The sequence below is a fragment of the Dendrobates tinctorius genome, unplaced genomic scaffold (assembly GCF_039654945.1).
Source record: "Dendrobates tinctorius isolate UK_male_01 unplaced genomic scaffold, ASM3965494v1 ptg000003l, whole genome shotgun sequence".
In the NCBI taxonomy this organism is placed as follows: domain Eukaryota; kingdom Metazoa; phylum Chordata; class Amphibia; order Anura; family Dendrobatidae; genus Dendrobates; species Dendrobates tinctorius.
This window is the reverse complement of record NW_027361671.1, coordinates 23754454-23774165: the sequence shown is the minus strand read 5'-3', so window position 1 is coordinate 23774165 and position 19712 is coordinate 23754454. Positions and strand designations below refer to the sequence as shown.

Sequence of the window (19712 nt, the reverse complement as noted above, 5' to 3'; positions counted from 1 at the left end):
CTGACAGCTCCACTTCCACGAGAAATGTGGAGTTGATGCACATTTTTTATTTGTCAGTTTCTGGCTTTTGTTTGATATTCACTAGCCTGTGGCTATGCTGCATCTTCCTTTTGTATGTAATGGAGCAGAATAACATCCCTTGTATACAAGATGAAAAATTCCTAATGTCTGTGAATAAAAAGACTCCTAAAAAGTTATTGATGTAGTATGTTCGTAATGACAGAATTTAAATATTTAAAGCACGAGTAAAAATTCATAGTAAAGTGGTGATTTGTTCGTTCCCTTTTGTTAGACTTGTAAAATGGTTGACTGAATTTGATTAGAGATGTGATGCCGAGCGAAAGCTCTTTTTTTAAGTTTGTCTCGTAGTCAAGAAGTACCAAGTCCATTGCAAGAGCTTAGTATGTAACCTTGTGTGGTTTACCTTCATCCTATGGCAAATACAGAAGACAATGGATTTACACCATGAGGTTATGTTGACCATCTGCAAATGGGAACATGTTCACTAATGTCCAAAACCTGCTGATCTTCATTAATATGGGTACATGTTCCTGTAACATACTTATTCATGGTTGTGTCTATAGTTGTATATTGCCCTCTTTTCAGTGCTGCCAAATTAACGTCTACATTCATGTTCTTCCATAGACAAGTCAATTATTTTTTTTATATACATTTTGTTTTGGTAAGCTTCTTTTGTAGACACCCTATATGCTGCAATGTATTTGTTCTAGGGGAGAGTACCTGCCTTGAGGGGGGAGTCTTGATCTTTGGAAAGCCTTCTATCAGGGTGCACGTTTAATGTTTTAAATTTAGTTTTTAACTGTATGCATACAATAGAATCTATTGCAATATACACTATGCTCCTCCCTCCCAGATAAATCATCTACAATATTAAGATGGCCATAAACCTTAGATAATTGGGCAGTCAACCAGCAGATTTCACTCCCCACTCACATGAATACTGACCTGCTTTTGGGGAGATCTGAGAAACCTCCCCGCGTAGCTCATCTTGCAGCTACTTAACTTTCTGAAGTACAAAGGGAGGATCAGGTGTTTGAATTCAAATCCTTATCTCCCCTGACATCATCTCTTTAAGGAGACTCCAGAAACCCTTCATACTTACTGGATGATTGGACCATTTTGCCTAAATCTGTGGGTTTGGTTGACTTTAATGTACATAGGGGTTTTATGTTATAAAAGATTACGACCACATCTTAAAAAAGAAAAAAACAATCTGCAACAAAATCCAGAACACACACCATGTTGCCAATACTTAAAGCAAAGCTGTCAGCAGGATTTTGCTAAATAAACTACAGGTATTGTCAGGTTGGCATTGTTACACTGATTAAAATGATACCTGGGCTGAAGAAATCCATCTTGTGTTTCTTGTGTAATCAGTGTTAGAAATTTCCACTTAACGAGATGCTCGTGCTCTGGAGAGATCTGTCCACAGGCTGCACTGAAGCACAAACTTGTGCCTCATCATAGAGATAGAGAGAGACAGTCTGTTTGTGCTTCGGGGTGGCCTGTGGACAGGTCTTTCCTTGGTTTCTCTCGCTTAGAGCAGGAAGATCAGACTCTCCCGCCCCGGAGCACGGGCATCTCCTTAACTGAAATCTTCTAACACTGATTACACAAGAACCACAAGATGGATTTCTTCATCCCAGGTATCATTTTAATCAGTATAACACTGCCAACCTTACAATGCCTGTAGTTTACTTAGCAAAATCATGCTGATCGGTTCGCTTTAATGCAAGTTTTAGTTAAAGGGCTATTCCCATATCCAAGATCCTATCCCAATATGTAGTAGGTGTAATAATAGCAGATACCCCCATTTAGAAATGTAGTATAGTTCTTCTGATTCGTTGTGTCATTTATCCATATGCAAGGCATTGCAGTAGCTTAGGTATCTATAGTTACAACTACTAGCCGCTGACTAATTAACTGTCACTATATGAGTGGTTCTAACCATGGATACCTAAGCTACTGAAATGCCCTGCACATGGGGTAAGCGACATAGCGAATCAGAAAAACTATACTACATTTCTAATTGGAGGTATTTGTGAATATTATTATTACACCTACTACATATTAGGATAAGATCTTGGAGTTGGGAATACTCCTTTAAAGTTAGTTAACATTATTCACTGTGGAAGCATGTCCTAAAAGCAGTTACATTTCCGTTCCATGTCCCTATAAGCTTGTACTGTAAGCTGGGGATGGAAGCTTGACATTTCTGAAGGTTGGCAGTCACATATAACTTGCAGATCGTTGTCTCCTGGCATGTTGCTTCCTGTGTGTATCAGCTCTGCACAGTTCCATTTCCTTCTGCTGCCTAGCATGGCTTGATCTGTGTGCGTACAGCCTTGCCAACCGTGCTTCAGATAAAGAACCATCCTAAAGTGGAATGTGGAGAAATCAGGGGGCTTCATTTTCAACAAACGAGGCTTGGAGTCATTTGTCAATTGTTCTGTTCACTACATGAACATCTTCCAGCCTCATGTAATGATCCCTCACATGTCGTAACAGCCCAGTGTAGATTAAGTTTAGCGGCTTGTTAATGTTGCACTGCTATAATGCCGGCTGGGATTCATTGTGTGTGCAGTCTGCTGCATGGGAATATTCCTCAGTGACGACAGTCTAAAAATCCTTTCTATTGTTTTTATATGTGTAAATAAACTTTGTAAAATCTTGGCGTCATTTAAAGTTGGAGAGCAATTTGACTGCAAGCAATATGGCATTGAGTGGGTAGGACCGTATGATTGTAATCTGCTGAAACATTTCTACAAACGAGAGAAAATTCTTTGTTAAATTTTCCTGCAATTTATTTCTGATCCAAAGTGATTAGTAGTCACAGCTTGAAGACAAATTTGCATTAATAATGCAGTTTAAAGGGGTTGTGTGAGGTTTTAAAAAACATGCCTAGTAGCAGGAATAAAATATGTCATTAAATGATAAAAATGAACTATTACTTACTTTTTCAATCTCACTCTGCTGGCTCCAATCCTTCACATTCTTGTCAATCTGTTACATGACAAGTGCAGCCAATTACTAGCCTCAGTGGTCACCTGACATACATGGAAGTGTCAAGAGACCAATGAGTGACTGTATTGGTCATGTGACCAATGGCTGTGACATCACTGCAGGACTGGCGAGTATCACTGTAAATCGGGTGGAGAACCTCAGGCCCTTTTTTCTGTCCCCAAGGCAGACTCCTGGGGAATGCAAATGCGCGAGCCAGCAACTGTTTTGAAAACCTCCTACCCTTTAATTTTTTCCTGCACTAAGAGCATGTGCACGCAGCATTCATTACCAATCATCAAGGTTGTGGAGTCATGGAGTCTGTGTCCATTTTGGTGGAGTCGGTATAAAATTAACTTATATGAAAATATATAATAAATTGGGTACAGTAGTTGAGTGCGGGATGTGCTGTAAATGTTTTCATAAGTTATGAAATGTCCTATAAATGTTTGTTCTGTTACTGATCTAAGGATCTCGGCTTTTAGCTGAGATGAATCTGTGCTGCACTTCATGTAAATGCTCAGTAGTGACCAGTGCTGTGGGGTCGGGAACTTGAGTCGGAGGATTGGCTTACCAACTCCACAGCCCTGCCAATCACTGCAGCATGTGCAATGAAACATTATGTTCTCTCACTGGCCACTGCCAGTGTCAGGACGTACTTTGTTGGTGACATTTGCGCTCCAAGTGCTCCTGTTCCACAAGATAGCGGCAGCCCCATGTTTCCTGTGATGTCTATGCTACTGCCCCATGTTTCTCTTGTAATGTATATACCGCAGACTTAGCCTCTCCTGTGATGTATAAACCGCAGCCCCATGTCTCCTGTGATGTGTATAAACTGCAGTCCCGTGTCTCCCTTGATCTCTATGCTGCAGCCCCGGTGTCTCCTTTGTGATTTCTATATAGTAGTCTTGGTGTCTCTTATGTGATTTATATGCAGCAGTTTCGGTGTCTCCTATGTGATGTGTAAACAGCAGTATCTGTGACTCCTAAGTGATGTATACTGTAGACCTCCTACTGCTTGAGTAAATGTAACATGAGCAGTGATGAATTTCCCTCTTATAGGAGACCTGCAATGTTATATACGGAACATCTGTGTTCGGAACAACTTACTGCTGCAAGTTCTTTACAAAACTTATCATCGCAAAGAGATGACTGTGCTTCAGACCATCGTAAATCTATAAAAGCAGTTACGAGTAGCAACATCATCAATTTCTCCTAAAGTAACTAGTCTCCCCAAAGAGAAGCCACTCCAGGCCAGCCATCACATTAGGGGTGATTTAATTAAATGTGTGACCAAATATATAGCAGGATTATTTTAAAGTTGATAATTTTGTACAGCCCCGAAGGATAGTATAAATATCCAAATGGCCCCTGGCAGCAAAAAGGTTCCCCACCCCTGCTGTAGCTGCTGTACTTGAGGCGGAACTTTAACCCCTTTCTGCCATTCGGCGTACTATCCCATCCATGTGCCCTGGGACTTAATTCCCAAGGACGGGATAGTATGTCATAGCGATCAACGGCGCCCCCCGGGGAGCGCCGCTGATCGCGGCCGTGTGTTAGCAGATTATCACAGCTGACACCCGGCACTATGTGTCAGGGTGGTCATGGACCGCCCCCGGCACTTTAACCCCTGGCACACTGAGATCAAACATGATCGCAGTATACCGGAGGCATAGTAGAGAAGCGCTCAGGGAGGGGCTCCCTCCATGCTTCCCTGCGACCCCTGGAGCAGCGCGATGTGCTGCGTCACTCTGAGAGTCTCCTCTCTGCAGGCCCCCGGATCCAATATGGCCGCGGGGGCCTGCAGAGAGGCGGCTTTCACAGTGCCTGCTGATAGCAGGCACGAGGAAGCCTGTAGCAGCAGTGCTGTCTAAACTGTCAGATCAGCGATCTGACATCTTATAGTGATGTCCTCCCCTGGAACAATGTAATAGAGTTAAAAAAAAAAAAAAAAAGTGTAAAAATAATTTATAAAATATCACCAAATAAATTAAAAAAAAAAAAATTCCCCAATAAATTCTTTTTTTTTGTAAATAAAAAAAAACTATAAAAATGTACATATTTAGTATTGCCGTGTCCGTAACGACCCGCCCTTTATAACTGTCCCACTAGTTAACCCCTTTAATTAACCCCTTAAAAAAGAAGCAAAAAACAATGCTTTATCATCATACCGCAGAAAAAAAGTGCAGTAACGCGCGATCAAAAACACGAATATAAATAAGCATGGTACCGCTGAAAACATCATCTTCTCCCACAATAAATAAGCTGCCATACAGCATCATCAGCAGAAAAATAAAAAAGTTATAGCTCGCAGAATAAAGCGATGCAAAAATATATTTTTTTTTTATAAAATTGTTTTCATTGCGTAAAAGCGCCAAAACACAAAAAAAGACATAAATGAGGTATCGCTGTAATCGTACTGATCCGAAGAATAAAACCCGTTTATCAATTTTACTACACGCGGACCGGTGTAAACACACCCCCCACCCAAAAGAAATTCTTGAAATGCTGTTTTTTGTTCATTCTGCGTCCCAAAAATTGGAATAAAAAGTGATCAAAAAAATCACGTGCCCGAAAATGGTACCAATAAAAACGTCAATTTGTTCCGCAAAAAATAAGTTGTCAAATGACTTGGTGGGTCAAAATATGGAAAAATTATAGCTCTCAAAATGTGGTGATGCAGAAACTTTTTTTTTTTTTTTTACAATAAAAAGAGTCTTTTAGCGTGCGACAGCTGTCAAGCACAAAAACCCGCTATAAATAGTAAATCAAACCCCCTTTATCACTCCCTTAGTTAGGGAAAAATAATAAAATTTAAAAAAATGTATTTAAATTTTCCCGCTAGGGTTAGGGCTATAAAGCTGTGTGCACACGATGCGTATTCCGCTGCGGATTTTTCCGCGGAGATTTGGCTAAATCCGCAGGTAAATCCGCAGATCAAATTACCTTCGGATTTAGTGCGGATTAACCTGCGGTTTTCCCCTGCGTTTTGACACCTGGTAATGGAGCAGGTGTCAAACCGCTGCGGATTCCGCACAAAGAAGTGACATACTGCGGATTTAAAACCGCAGCAAATCCGCGTGGAAAAATCCGCAGCATGTGCACTGCGTTTTTCATTTGCCATTGAATATAAAAATACCTTCAACGCAGCAGAAACTGCTGCGGATCCGCAGGGCCAAATCCGCTGCGGATCCGCAGCAGAATCCGCAACGTGTGCACACATTCTTAAGGCTAGGGTTAGAGGTGTGTTGGTTAGGGTTGAAGTTAGAATTGGGGGTTTCCACTGTTTGGGCACATCAGGGGCTCTCCAAACGCAACATGGCATCTGATCTCAATTCCAGCCAATTCTGCGTTCAAAAAGTCAAATAGTGCTCTTTCCCTACCAAGCTCTGCCATGTGCCCAACCAATGGTTTACCCCCACATATGGGGTTTCAGCCTACTCAGGACAAATTGCACAACAAATTTTGGTGTTCAATTTCTCCAGTTACCCTTGGGAAAATGAAAAATTGGGGGCAAAAATATAATTTTTGTGGAAAAAAATGATTTATTTTTATGGCTCTACATTATAAACTTCTGTGAAGCACTTGGGGGTTCAAAGTGCTCACCACACACCTAGATAAGTTCCTTGGGGGTCTAGTTTCCAAAATGGGGTCACATGTGGGGGGTTTCCACAGTTTAGGCACCTCAGGGGCTCTCGAAAGGCAACATGACACCCACAGACCATTCCATCAAAGTGCATTCCAGAACGTCACTACTTCCCTTCCGAGCCCTGATGTGTGCCCATACAGTAGTTTTCTCCCACATATGGGATATCAGCGTTCTCAGGACAAATTGGACAACTTTTGGGGTCCAATTTCTCCTGTTACCCTTGGCAAAATAAAAATTGGGGACTAAAAGATCATGTTTGTGGAAAAAATATGATTTTTCTTTTATTTTCACGTCCGGGCGTTATAAACTTCTGTGAAGCACTTGGGGGTTCAAAGTGCTCACCACACATCTAGATAAGTTCCCTGGGGTGTCTAGTTTACAAAATGGGGTCACTTGTGGGAGGTTTCCACAGTTTAGGCACATCATGGGCTCTCCAAAGGCAACATGACACCCGAAAGAAAATTCCATCAAAGTCTGCATTCCAAAACGTCACTACTTCCCTTAAGAGCCCCGATGTGTGCCCATACAGTAGTTTTCTACCACTTATGGGATATCAGCGTACTCAGGACAAATTGGACAACAACTTTTGAGGTCCAATTTCTCCTGTTACCCGTGGTAAAATAAAAAAATTGGGGACTAAAAGATCATGTTTGAGGAAAAAATATGATTTTATTTTCACGCCCGGGCGTTATAAACTTCTGTGAAGCACTTGGGGGTTCAAAGTGCTCACCACATATTTAAATAAGTTCCTTTGGGGGCTAGTTTCTAAAATGGTGTCACTTGTGGGGGGTTTCCACTGTTTTGGCACATCAGGGGCTTTCCAAACGCGACATGGCGTCCAATCTCAATTCCAGCCAAAAAAGTCAATTGGCGCTGCTTCCCTTCCGAGCTCTGCCATGCACCGAAATAGTCGTTTACCCCCACAGTGTACTCAGGACAAATTGCACAATAACTTTTGGGGTCCTGTTACCCTTGGGAAAATAAAAATTGTGGGTCAAAAGATCATTTTTGTGGAAAAAATGATTTTTTAATTGTACGGCTGTACGTTATAAACTTTTGTGAAGCCCTTGGGGGTTCAAAGTTCTCACCACACATCTACATAAGTTCCTTGGGGGATATAGTTTCCAAAATGGGGTCACTTGTGGGGGGTTTCCACTGTTTAGGCAAATCAGGGGCTCTCCAAACGTGACATGGCATCCGATCTGAATTCCACCCACTTTTGCATTGAAAAAGTCAAACGGCTCTCCTTCCCTTCTAAGCTCTGCCATGCGCCAAAACAGTGGTCCCCCCCACATATCAAGTATCAGCGTACTCAGGACAAATTGCACAATAACTTTTGTAGTCCAATTTCTCCTGTTACCCTTGGTAAAATAAAAAAAATTGGACCTGAAGTAATTTTTTTGTGAAAAAAATTAATGTTAATTTTTTTTTTTTTAAACATTCAAAAAATTCCTGTGAAGCACCTGAAGGGTTAATAAACTTCTTGAATGTGGTTTTGATCACCTTGAGGGGTGCAGTTTTTAAAATGGTGTCACTTTTGGGTCTTTTCTATCATATAGACCCCTCAAAGTGACTTCAAATGTGATGTGGTCCCTAAAAATAAAATGGCGTTGTAAAAATGAGAAATCGCTGGTCAACTTTTAACCCTTATAACTTCCTAACAAAAAAATTTTTCCCAAATTGTGCTGATGTAAAGTAGACATGTGGGAAATGGTACTTAAGTTTTTTGTGCACCATATCTCTTTGATTTAAGGGCATACAAATTCAAAGTTGGAAAATTGGAAATTTTCAAAATTTTTGCAGAATTTCCATTTTTTTTCACAAGTAAATGCAAGATATATGAAAGAAATTTTACCACTAACATGAAGTACAATATGTCACGAGAAAACAATGTCAGAATTACCGGGATCCATGGAAGCGTTCCAGAGTTATTACCTCATAAAGGGACAATGGTCAGAATTGTAAAAATTGGCTCGGTCTTTAATGTGCAAATCACCCTTGGGGTTAAGGGGTTAATGTACATAGGTGTGTTATGTTATAATGGTAATGGTTCTTTTATTATTCAGAAATTCCTGCTTTTGGTCAACTTTTGGAAAACTCCTTTAATTCCTTACCATCGCAGCCAAGTTTTTTTCCCCTGATTTTGTTTTCCATCTACATAGCTTTATGAGGACTCTTGTACTTTTTTTTTTTTTGCTGGACGAGTTGTATCATTTTTAATGACGCCATTTTAATCACCAAACAATATACAAAAAAAAAAGAAAATATATTTTATGGTGTGGAATAAAATACTTCTCTTGTTTCAGATTAGTCTTCACTGTGCAAGTAAAATGACATGGCAATGGCTTAAGAAGAGTTATAACATGGCAAACAAAGTGGCATCACAGCCAGGGTTGTCAACCGTCCAGAAATTCCAGGACGTTCTGTCAAAAAGGTGTTTTTCTTGCCCTGTCTGTAAATAAAAAAAAAATAAGGTTGGGAAGAGCTGTCAGAAGGAGCTCTGTCAGATTTGTTAAATTTTTGTAAAAGCTCTCAGCTCAAGGACTTAGACACTCTGTGTATGCAAAATGGTAGAACATTTTTAATATGCACTATGTAGAAAGCTGTGGAACTTTGTATTTAGGAAGCAAATTAACTATGAAAAAGTTCTTGCAAAAGTGTGTATAGCAGTTAAAGGGGTTGTCTGGCATTAGGCTACAAGTCTGCAGTCACGCTATATAAAAAAAACCCAACCTCTGATGATCCCCGGAGTACCATCAAATCCATTATCAAATGGAAAGAACATGGTACCACAACAAACCTGCCAAGATAAGGCCGCCCACCAAAACCTTCAGCCGAGCAAGGATGGCATTAATCAGAAAGGCAGCACAGAGACCAAAAGGTAACCCTGAAGGAGTTGCAGAGTTCCCAAGCAGAGATTGGAGTATCTATCCATACGACCACAATAAACCGTACACTCCTTAGAGGTGGCCTATATGGAAGTGTGGAAAAAATGCCTCTACCTACAAAAATTGTAAGGCTCGTTTTGAGTTTGCCAAAAAGACATGTGGGAGACTCCCGATATGTATGAAGAAAGGTGTTATGGTCAGAAGATATCAAAATTGTCCGCAAAGGTAAATGCTATGTCTGGCCCCAAACCAGCACAGCTCATCCCACCATGAACATCATCCCCACAGTGAAACATTGTGGTGGCAGCATCATTCTGTGGGACAGCAGGGGCAGGGAAAACAATCTGAGTTGTTGATGTGAAATACAGATATATTTTGTCCTATGTGTTGTTTGCTTCACAATAAAAAGAAAACCAAACGTTCACAGTTATAGACATGTTCTTTACAGGAACTGATGCAAACCCTAAAAAAAAACATGAAACTGGGTTGTGAGGTAGCAAAACATGAAAAATACCAAGGGGGTGAATACTTTTGCAAGACATTATAGTGACTGGAGACTTGTACCCTAAGGTCAAACAAACCCTTTAATGTAATGTAAATGTGAGGATTTCATTTGAGTAATCTGGAAAGTAAATGTTTTTTTTCATAATATTTTTTCTAATTTCCCATGTTCTCTCTATATTCTTCTCAGTTTTGCAAGAACTAAGCTTGGATAGAAACCTTTAGTATTGACTTTTGGTGCATAAAATCTGTAATAATTTGTGAAGGACATGCAGATCCTCGGCTACTTACAGTACAGTTAGGAGTGAAGTTTTGTAGGACTAGTGTGTCTATCCCATGACAACAACAGATTTTTATCCAACAGAGCTAAATAGTGACCTTTCTCAGAAGGCTAGTCAGCAACTTCACATTGAGTCTTTGCCCCCTGTCCACATCCCTCCATTGATATTGAGGTAGGCACAGTATACTAACAGTTGCAAGCTATTAAGGCAGTATACTAACAGTTGCAAGCTATTAAGGTTAGAAATATCATTAGTAAAGGGTCGGATTGTGAACAGGAAACCCTTTTGTAATTCTTACAAGGTGAATTATTAAATTAAAGGGTTTTTTTTTTAATTATTTTAAATTTGTCTCATGGTTTGATCCACATCTTAGGATCAGACAAGAATACAACTTAATTTAATATCACATTGCAGTTTTCCCCCTGCAAGGCAGCTATCCGTGTCAGCTCACATTATGAGGTTCCAGAGACAAGTAAAGTGGCATCCTGAATGCTCAAGCATCAGATGGCTAATAAACTAAAGATGCTGTGGCCTGGGAGAATTTTGTGTGTTTTTTTGTTTTTCTTTTGTGGTTTTCTTATCTCCACAAGAAATGTGAGCAGCAAGGAATTGCAATATTATTGCTTGTAAGTCCTAAACAGGGCAGAGTAGTAATAAAGAAGGTGCGGGGTTCCCCCCGCAGCACAATTATATTCAGAAATAAGAGAATAAAACTTAAAGTGCCTCAGAGAAATTTACAAACGATTACCTGAAGAGTAACAGAGAGGAAAATAGACCTGGACACCAGCAAAATTTAATTCTTCGACAGCAACCTAAATGATTGACCTTTTTCAAAGCTGGATTGCTACATTTATTTCTCTTAAAGTTTATTCAGGTACAGCAGGGGTTTTCAAACTTTTTCTACACGAGTCTCGCCAATCTGATTTTTTTTCTTCACATCCTAGTCCAAGTTTCACATTGAAATAAGTTCAGAATTAGTTGCAGCCCTAGAAAAACTGCCTCTCCAGCTGTCCTTAACTCTAATTAGGGGGCTTAGATTTTAGGCTAGACTCACTTCTGGTAAGTCCAGCCCTAATGTCGTTTACATGGAGCGACCAGCAACACGAGACGATCGCCAATCGGAAAACATTAACTTACCGGCTGTCGTTTGTATGAAAAACAGACAGACCAAAGTAATTGATGCACACTGAGTGATCTATGGTACTGTAGATCGCTCAGTGCACCTACGCTGCCATGGATCTCGGCGCTACTAGTCCTGTACACAGTTGGATGCGCCACTGAGATCGGCAGCCTGTTTACTTGGAAAGGTAATCGTGAAACAAGCATTGTCAACAACTCTCGTTCACGATGTTCTTTCAGTGTGAATGCTCCTTTACTGCTTTAGAGCAAACAGATGTTAAAGCGCCAGAGAGAGAATAAGGCAAACTAGCAGTAGTTCTCACTGAAACTTAATCTGCCCGCATCAGCCATTGTTTGAGTGGACACCTGTAATATTTCCGTATGCATGCAGCGGCCACAAACAGCCTCTATTGGCTAGGGATGTGAGAATCCCAACCACAGTAAACATCAGTAATGTGATACAGTATGAATGGATAGAGAATCATGAAAGGTGCTTCCGTTGTGTAGGAGATTCCAAAGAGAATACACAAAATGTCCTGAATGAAAAAAATATATATTTTTTTTAAACTGTTATAAAAAATGTTTTTGTTGGAACAGTATTGGAGAATACCAAAGCTACCAACCAAGATAAAACATAGCAAACACAATGCTTTTTGGCTAGTATAGCCTTCATCAGGTGTCCCTCCACATGGTAAGGAAGTATTTGGGAAAGGAAATATCTCCTCCATGGTCTACTGGAATCTCAGCATGCTGATGAAGGAATCCATATGTTAGTCAAGTGACCTTTAGTGTTGTGTCTCATGCTCGGACAAGGAGTTATCTGAGCATGCTTGGGTGCTAACAGAGTGACTTCGGAAGTCTTGAAAAAGGTGCCCGATTCCCTGCAGCTGCAGATCTCGAGGCTGTTAGGCAATCCCGACATGTGTTGCGGCTGTCTAACAGACAGATAATTCCTGTATGTGTTGCAGCTGTCAAACAGCCATGAGACATGCAGCCACGGAGCCTAGAACATATTTTTCGAGCACGATGAAGACACTCGGTTAGCACCCGAGCATGTTCAGATAACACCCTGTCCGAGCACGAGGCACAACCCTATTCAAAATACAAATGGTCTACTTAAAAAAAAAAAAAAAAAAATCCATTTTGTAGACCTAATGAGGCTGATGTAGTTATTTACTCTAGATGAGCCCATAAAATGGTAATTTTATTATCAGGCAGGAGGACTGTAAAAAATGCCATGCATTTCTGCTGTGGATGTGCAGGGTGTGTACACCGGCCTCATCGGGTTTAAAAGCTCTGTCATATCGTATGTATAACGAAACCGGTCGACAGATCTGCTTTAGAAATCTCATGTGGCAAATTGTGTACAAGTAGAAAGCCCTGATCATCCTTATATCGCAGAGCTTTCCTTGTGCCAGTTACTTACATTTCTGTTCTCCATCAGGTATTTCATACTTTTTGATGCAGTTATGTTTGTGTGTTGTGACCTTTTGATTTTCTGTTTCTCGCGCTGATATTTTAATATTTCATATTTTATTTCATATTTAATTACATTTGAGATTTCTTCTTTTCTAACATGAACATTGAGATTAGTGTAGTGTATTGGCTATGTATTGTTACAGTTTAATATAAGGCTGCTCATAGACCCTGTAATGATCCTACTGAGCTACTCATTACACGATGATTCTTATATCTATAGTAGTAAAGCTATCGGGATGAAAGCTTCATGTTTAATTTAAAGGGAACCGCTCATCAGGCTTTCCCTATAAAAGCCATTGCAGCCACATTTTTAAGCCTTTTAGTACCTCTATTACATGCCCCCTGTAATACCCATATCCGTATACCTTTTTTTAAAAAAAAACAAATTCTGACGATATCTATGGCTGCATTCTAATAAGCAGTGAGTGGTCCGATAGGCATTGCTGGGGTCCGATGGGCATTGCTGGAATGTGCTTTGTGCCACCTCTCTGCCTTATAATGTCGCTTCTTCACCCATAGATGACACGGGTGGCATTTTCTACCTCATCCGGACAGCCGGCTAAGCCTCATGCTCTCTGCGTACATCAATCATAGGTTATGGGGTGGTGTTATAAGGCAGAGACGGGGTGCCAAGCATCGTCTGGGGAAGTTCATCGGACAGCTTCACTTTCTTTAATGTACATGGAGCTGCCTGGAGATATAGTTGGCTCGTTAAGAATGCATGAAAAGACTAAAGGCTGTGGTACAACAGTTTATATAGGGGAAACCTGATGACTGCTTCCCTTTAACACTACATAGTTGTGTGAGTCCTATAAATACCGTCAGTGCGCCAAGTGCCAACTAATTACACTTGAGAACCTTGTGTGATTTAAAGTCCCAAGTAATTTCTCCGCTGGATAATTAATGCGTGATATTTCCACTACGAGTGAGAAATCTTTCACTATAATAACCTATGATACTTTGTTGAACTCGTGATTTAAGACAGGAAAAAAATCACAATTGCGCAGCTCTAAAAAGCAGAGCTATGGAGAGTTGTTTGAAGGATCTTCTCAGCCGCTTTAGCTGTCCATTTACCCGCCTGTGACATGGCTGAATCATTCTAATTATGTAGGGATTTTATTCTCAAATTTCTGCCTCTTTTTGCAGACTCTGTATCGCATTGAGAGAGCCCTTCAGTCACCAAGAATCGCACCTTGTGTAAAGGCTTAAATATTTTTACTTAATTATTTTATTAAGTAAAAACATATTCCACTGCTCTGTACATAGATTATGATCGCCCACATCGGTCTCTGTCCCCATCGGGGCTCACAATCAAAATTCTTAAACATGTTACATGTATGTTTTTAATGCATGGAAGGAAAATTGAGAACCCAGAAGTAATTTATGCAACATACAAACTTCATCAGTGTAGGTGAGACTGCATTCTGCCAGAGCACATAGAGCTCTGAGATGACACCAGGAAAAGAGGGGATGGGCGCAAATAATGTTTTATACAAAAGTATATGACTGCTGCAGTCTAAGGAGTGATTGTGTTTTTCCCTTCTTTTTTTGTAAGGTTCGTTTCACAGTATTACAGCCAACTCTACTCTATAGCACCAGTTGTGCGACAGTAGAGAATTATTCTAATTTTTTGCCTTATTACACAAAGTGTCTTTTCAATGCAGTCATTATGTATGCTGTTTAACAATGGAAAGGATTTTTGAACTGCTTTATTTGAAGTTTTCTTATTTGTTACTTTATATTTAAGGTGAATAAAACTGTTATACATTTTACTAGATGGTGGCCCGATTCTAACGCATCGGGTATTCTAGAGTCAGTCTCTCTCTCCCCGCGCCGCAGATCTCCCGACAGAGGCATGCGTCGTTTGAATGCGCTGATTGGTCGCGGCGCGACCAATCAGCGCCGCGGAATTTCCGTTACAGACAGACAAAATTAGACATTTATATAGCAGATATGTACAGTTGTGGCCAAAAGTATTGACACCCCTGCAATTCTGTCAGATAATACTTAGTTTCTTCCTGAAAATGATTGCAAACATTGTGGCATTACATATGGAAAACGTGCTCATGAAGGGAGATGGCTTTAATAGATTTATTTTTCATTCATCGTCAGTGTGTTTATTTTTTATTAAAATAATTACATTCCTTTATTGCAAATAAAATGAAATGTAAATGAAGAACCGTTCCACTGTTAATAAGACTGTGTTACTGATAGTTTATGGCCTTCTTTTAGTGTCTGGCACACTTTACGTCAGTCATTATCATTTTTCTATTGAAGGTTGTTTTTTTTTTTACCCAGTGATTGCTGATCTATTGTAAGAAACACAGAAGAGTTAAATAGGACGGTGCACAATGTCACGTTACCCTTTGTTAAATACACAGCCAGGCAATGCCGTATTGAAGGTTAGATGAGCGCGCTGCGGATTGGCATTGGGATACATAGCCTCTAACCTCAAGGTCATTGGTTCAAATCTGACTCTCCTCAAGACTGACTGAAAATCATTAGCATTTTAAAGCTGTTTGCTGACCCTGAAGAGAGGGGTTGGTGGTTTTAGTCCTATTCCCAGTCCACCACATCTCAAAACCATCATCACAATTGGAAGCTGTAGAGGCTCAGGGATTAATGAACGCTAAAACTGAAGTACCTTCATACCTTTTAGGAATGGCCTCTCTAGAGAGTGACTGCCGGACGAGGTCGCAGACTTCATTAACTGTTTCTTCTGCCGGATTCCAGAGCAGGAGCCGCTTTCCTCTGCATTGATACATTTCTGCTAAACTGTGTCATTTCCAAATGGAACAATAATATCTAATTGTCCTGTACATTATTTCCTTGTGTGTGATAATTTTGCGTGTCGTGTCACATGACTCATTTTGATGGTAATTTCCACTCATCCTCTTTAGACTCCTAGTCAGTAATGTATATACAGTATATTTGTTCTTTTCCATGGCTTGTAGTGACAATATCCCATAATACCCTATTCCTCAGTCACTGTTGTCGGTGGGGCTTACCATCTAATTTCCCTAACCCGGACATCCACACGTGGGCTAATTTTATAGAATGCTAAGTTGACCTATTGTTATGTTTTTGGACTGTAACATGAAACCCACCCAAACACAGATAAAGCGTATAAACTGTATATAAATATTGTCCTTGGTCCGATTTGATCCCATGATCCAGTGTTGCATGTATACCATGCCTAGGCATGAGTCCATGTTCCGCCTGCTTACTGCTGGAAGATTCCCAGGTATACACTAACCTGCTTCCCTCAGGATGAGTACCAGACCCGACCTATTAATTAAAAAAAAAAAACCCACCCATACAACTGATTGGCCGCTTTCTGCCTATGTACAGTGTACACAGAAAATGGCTAATCAGTGGTGAGGGAGGGGTTATATAGAGCTCATGAATATGGAGGACTACCTGGCAACAGGTTTACGAGTCCTCTACTGATAATCTCCTGCTGATACTACTGTGATAGTTATCAAAACTACAGTAAGCAGCACAGTAAGTAACACATCGCTGTAATCAGGATCTCACTCCTGACATTATGGTACTCTCAAAAAAAGATGCTAAAATCCTGGTTACAGAGTCCCTTTAAATGATTGGGGCTGGGGTCTTCTTCTTTTATCCCATAAATATTCCTTTTTGGTATGTTGCATTTTGCTTATATGTATTCTTGATTTTTTATTCGAATAAGTATAAACTTTTTGATACTTTTTCAGATTTATATTAGAATTGCATCAAATGGGCAAAACAGTGACATCGTAAACTAATTTACTGTGAACCAACTCAATGACGGAGCCTTGGAATTCAGTATTTTATTCTGTCCTTTTTTTTTTGCGGATTTTCATCCATGGCAAGAGTCCGGATTGCTCTACTCACCGGTTCTCTCACTAAGCTTGCTCCGTTACTGAGGGTAGGAAGAAAGTCACCCTTCGAAGAACGCCCACCTCTGGAGTCTGACGGCTCTGCCGGAGAAGCCGCTGCTGACGCTTTCTTTGCTCTATTTGAATGGCTGCCATGTCATACTATTTTCCCTGCAGTGGCCAAAATGTCTGCTTGGCTGCCGCTTCTCTGGATGATTAAAGCTCATCAACTCGTTGAAATAATTACATTCCTTTCAGTTTCGGGGTTCCAGAAACTGAACCTGCAGCAATCTGCAATCCGGCCAGCTTTATTAAAACAAAAAAAAAACAGATAATCAAGATAACACTGCCCCCTTAATTACACTGGATATAGATACATGGAGACTTTCAATATTTTGTGCTTTTCTACAAAAAAAACACATTCCTCATCCCAAATAATAGAATAACCTTCACCATGACACCATCGGCCGTCCAGTCTGTCTGTGTGTCCATGTGTTGGGGTCGGAGTAGATGACTACAGCGAACGGAGCAGTCATATTCCATGTATTATTTTTTTGCATTGACTTAGATCGCCCGACTTTCACTTTTGGACGCCCCGATGGCGTCTTTTCAGCCCTTTCCACCTCACTCTGCTGCAAGAAATGTCCTCATTGTTGCTCTCCCAGATTGTGATACTGTCACAAAACTGTTGCTAGGCAACAAATATGGTTGCCAGGACTGAGCAAATAGCTGAAGGGAAAGAGAAGTGTTGCACCATTGTAGAGTAACCATAGCAATGACCTACTATTACAGAATAAGGAATTAACATTAACAGTGTTATCGTATGAACATATGCAATGGTTCACAACGGTGCCAGCCTGAGTGCGGGCGACCACGGCTCGCTGGCCAGGCTAATCTTTGGGGCCAGTCAGGATGGACGTTTTAGGCTGAATGGAGGTCGAATTCTTAATGGCACCTTTAGCAGCATCCATAGATGGGGAACGATTGGCACAGGGAGTGTAGAAGTGATGGCACTGGTGGAGAATACCCAGGCGCTGCCTGCAGATGACTGAAGGGCTCAGACACATGCTCCGCAGACCTATGACCTAGCTCCCCCTTTGAATAAATTTGCTGTAACTGATGAAGCAGGTGGCGCGATTCCATCTCCGCATTAAGCCCAGGCACACACTTCTGCATTTATTGTTTAGCCCATTTCTATTTCTGCATATTACATAGACTTTACCTCCCAGCACCTAAGGGGTAAATGAGGCCGTGATGTGTGAGCCACTGCTCCATCTTTCTGCCATAGAAGTAACTTTGAATTCTAAGAATGTATTCCTTTCTCTTCCAGCAGACGGGGGATGAATGGTTGTGAGCAGCTGAGGCTGTGACACACACCACTCAACCTTCCCGCATAGGCCCTGCTGGTGAGTGCTGCTCACAGGCCAGATGCTATACAGAGTGTGCGGCTACACACGGCCACCACCGCTCCTTATGGTGTGTCATTTACTATGCATGGAGAAGATGATGAGATATGATACAATGGAAGGGGCACACTTCATTGTTAGCACGCAACGCCACCCCATCTATCCACCTACCCTATCTATCTGTCTATTTATCTATCTTATCTTTTTTCTGTATGTTCTTTTCTCTATCCGTATTATTTATCTATCGTTTTATTTATCTATTCTCTATTTTTCCTTTCATACATCCTTTTACCATTTTTTCTTTTTCTGAGTATCTATCAATTTATCAAGATATCCTTTTATCTGTTACAATCTGTCGCTTTATCTTTTTATCTGTCTGTTGGTCTGTCAATTTTGTCTTTGTGTTTATTAATGTATTAATCACAAAATGGTTACCAATAGAAATAAATACATGGTAACTGAAGGTACTTCTTAATAAAATATAATTTTTATTGATATACCAATATTAAAATGACAAATAAGAAAGGTGCTAAGTCACATTAAAAGAGGGACAGAGATACGATGGGGTACCACATAGCACAAGCTATTACAAATAGCACAGCCCACTGCTATGAAATACAAGTACAAAATGCTTAAGTGAGGACCAAAGAATATAAAGTGCAGATATGTAAACACTAGCCTCAAATGGATTAAAAATAGTATATCAAAAAAATGTGACAGAGTGATGCAGCCACCATAATACAAAGTGAAATAGCAATCTCATAGACACAGAACTTGTGCCACCCCAGACTGTAATAAGAGTGTAGTATATCACACTATAATCAATGGGGGATTACTGGTCTAGATGCTAATAATTCAAGCTAGCTGCTTTGAAAAGCACATAAATTGCATTCTGTGTAATAAAAGTATATAGAAAGTAGCGTTATGAGAGCATACTTTACCAAGTGATGTGCACATGGAAATCCCAGGCGTCCCAATGCCTTGACGCGCGTTTCGTACTGCTTCTTTGGGAGGCATCTATCTATCCATCTACCTCATCTATCTATTTATCAATTTATCTATCATGTATCTATTCATCTATCTATCATTTATCGATCTATTCATCTGTCTATCTTATCTTTTTTCTGTGTGTTCTTTTCTCTATCTGTATTATTTATCTATCATTTTATTTATCTATTCTCTATTCTTCCTTTCTTCCTTCCTTTTATCTGTCTGTTGGTGTGGCTGTTCACCTTTTGTATTCCATTTTTTTCTTTTTCTGAGTGTCTATTAGTTTATCTAGTTATCCTTTTATCTATTACAATCTGTCATTTTCTCTTTTGTTTTATCTGTCTGTTGGTCTGTCAATTTTGTCTTTGTGTTTATCTATTAATGTAGCTATCCATCCATTTATATATGGAAATTTATCCATCGTTTTATCTGTCAGTCCATTAGTTTTTTTTTCTGTTTTTCAATCTTTTTATCTGTATGTTGTTCTGTCCACCATTTGTCTATCTGTCCAC

At 40.2% G+C, this 19712-nt stretch overlaps 1 protein-coding gene across 5 annotated transcripts in view; it reads left to right on the top strand.

Moving 5' to 3' along the window:
* Positions 1-19712, top strand: part of ARB2A (ARB2 cotranscriptional regulator A) — a 663887-nt gene that overhangs the window by 631876 nt on the left and 12299 nt on the right. The window contains exon 11 of one of the 5 annotated variants that reach the window (XM_073587807.1): positions 8977-9015. The exons of the other annotated variants lie outside the window; for them this stretch is intronic. Coding sequence (XP_073443908.1) covers positions 8977-8981 — 5 coding nt within the window. The 3' untranslated portion in view covers positions 8982-9015. Of the gene's footprint in view, positions 1-8976; positions 9016-19712 lie in introns of those variants that run through there. 5 annotated transcript variants of the gene reach the window in all.